The 1,352-nt window shown below is 47.6% G+C and overlaps 1 protein-coding gene across 1 annotated transcript in view; it reads left to right on the top strand.

The window, feature by feature from the left end:
* Window positions 1-501: 501 nt before the first annotated feature.
* SARC_05884 (hypothetical protein) overlaps window positions 502-1,352 on the top strand; it is a gene marked incomplete at its 5' end in the record, with an annotated part of 23,885 nt that continues 23,034 nt past the window's right edge. The window contains one exon of the mRNA XM_014300239.1: window positions 502-721. Within this exon, the coding sequence (XP_014155714.1) occupies window positions 502-721 (220 nt within the window). The remainder of the gene's footprint in view (window positions 722-1,352) is intronic.

Raw genomic sequence — 1,352 nt, 5'->3', positions numbered from 1 at the left:
GTGAGTTTCGCCGTGGCTTTTGATGTTGGTTGCGCTCGTTTGTACATTGATATCGGTAGTATCGCACTGCCTCCGATAACCCATATCGGCTTGCGTTTGGATATGTTGGGACGTTTCATTCCAGATGGTATGACTATCTCACAGCCACAGTCGTGTCCTGTATCATCACCGACTGTACTCTGCGTTCATATGTAAATAGTCTACAGCACATAGCATAAACACATGAATTCACTCCAGTCGCTGAGACACCCAAGCCATTCGTTAAATGAGACTCGGCAGAGAATATATGTATACTTGTACTGTTTGCTTGTTACGAAGTTGGTTCATGTAGTAGTTTCTGCCAGTAATTTCTCCAGCTGTTGCTTTCTACACCTATGCTCGCGTACTTAGAATCTTAGAATGAGTCACACAATCTCATAACACGTCCACTCTCAGCATGGCGAATATGGCACGGGTGCACGCAGAACCAACTACACCTGCGTGCCACTTGAGGTGACAGCCATGAAGGACAAGGCCACCAGGACGAAGGCTGGCAGGTTAAAGCTTGAGTCGCGATTTCCCGTGAGTGAATTAGACGTGCCCATGTTGCCTAAGAATGTGCGTTGGCAATTGTTTGGCAACGAACCCAAGAAACCCAAAAACGCGCGCATGGTGGCCGCAGCAACACGCCATCTGCAAGGCCACGACTTGCTGAAGCAACGCATGCCTGAAGCTACAGGCGGTATGTGTGTCGTACTGTGTCACGTCCCTTTGCTCTTGGGGTGGGTGGTGGTGTGCAGGTGTTTGAGTAGCAGGTGTTTGGGTACAATGCAGGTATTGCTGTGCAGGTGTTTGGGTACTATGCAGGTATTTGCTATATTCGGTGCTTGGGTATATTCAGGTGGCACGCAAAGCTGCGCTAAAGATATCAAGTTCTTGTGTCTAGGAGTTACGAACACTCGCGCGAGTTTCTGTACACGAGTAGGGAATATCATGTGATGTGACATGTAGTAGCGCATGGTATGCTGAATGGGCGGCAAAATCTGGGCAAAGCTTTTGGTGAAGTGCGAGCAGAAAATTAGTTGGCCATGGGAAATGCACATTGGGCTGGACGCGAGTAGGTCGCCAAAGTTCTCGATGCCAATGTCTACATGAATGTAATGTGGTTGATGTAAGTGATGATACATCTATACATGAATGTCATGGGGTTGATGTAGGTGATGATATATCTCTATTACTGGACACATGTGGTATATTTGCTGCCTGTCAGGGGTACTAGATTGATCTAATACCACCTGCCTCCGGTTTCATTTGCCGTCCTTGATTGCTTGCGAGACTCCCTTGATTCATGGAGAGACTCCCTTGATTGCTTG

The sequence above is a fragment of the Sphaeroforma arctica genome (genome assembly GCF_001186125.1).
Source record: "Sphaeroforma arctica JP610 unplaced genomic scaffold supercont1.397, whole genome shotgun sequence".
Taxonomy (NCBI): Eukaryota; class Ichthyosporea; order Ichthyophonida; genus Sphaeroforma; species Sphaeroforma arctica.
This window is presented reverse-complemented; position numbering and strand designations above follow the sequence as displayed.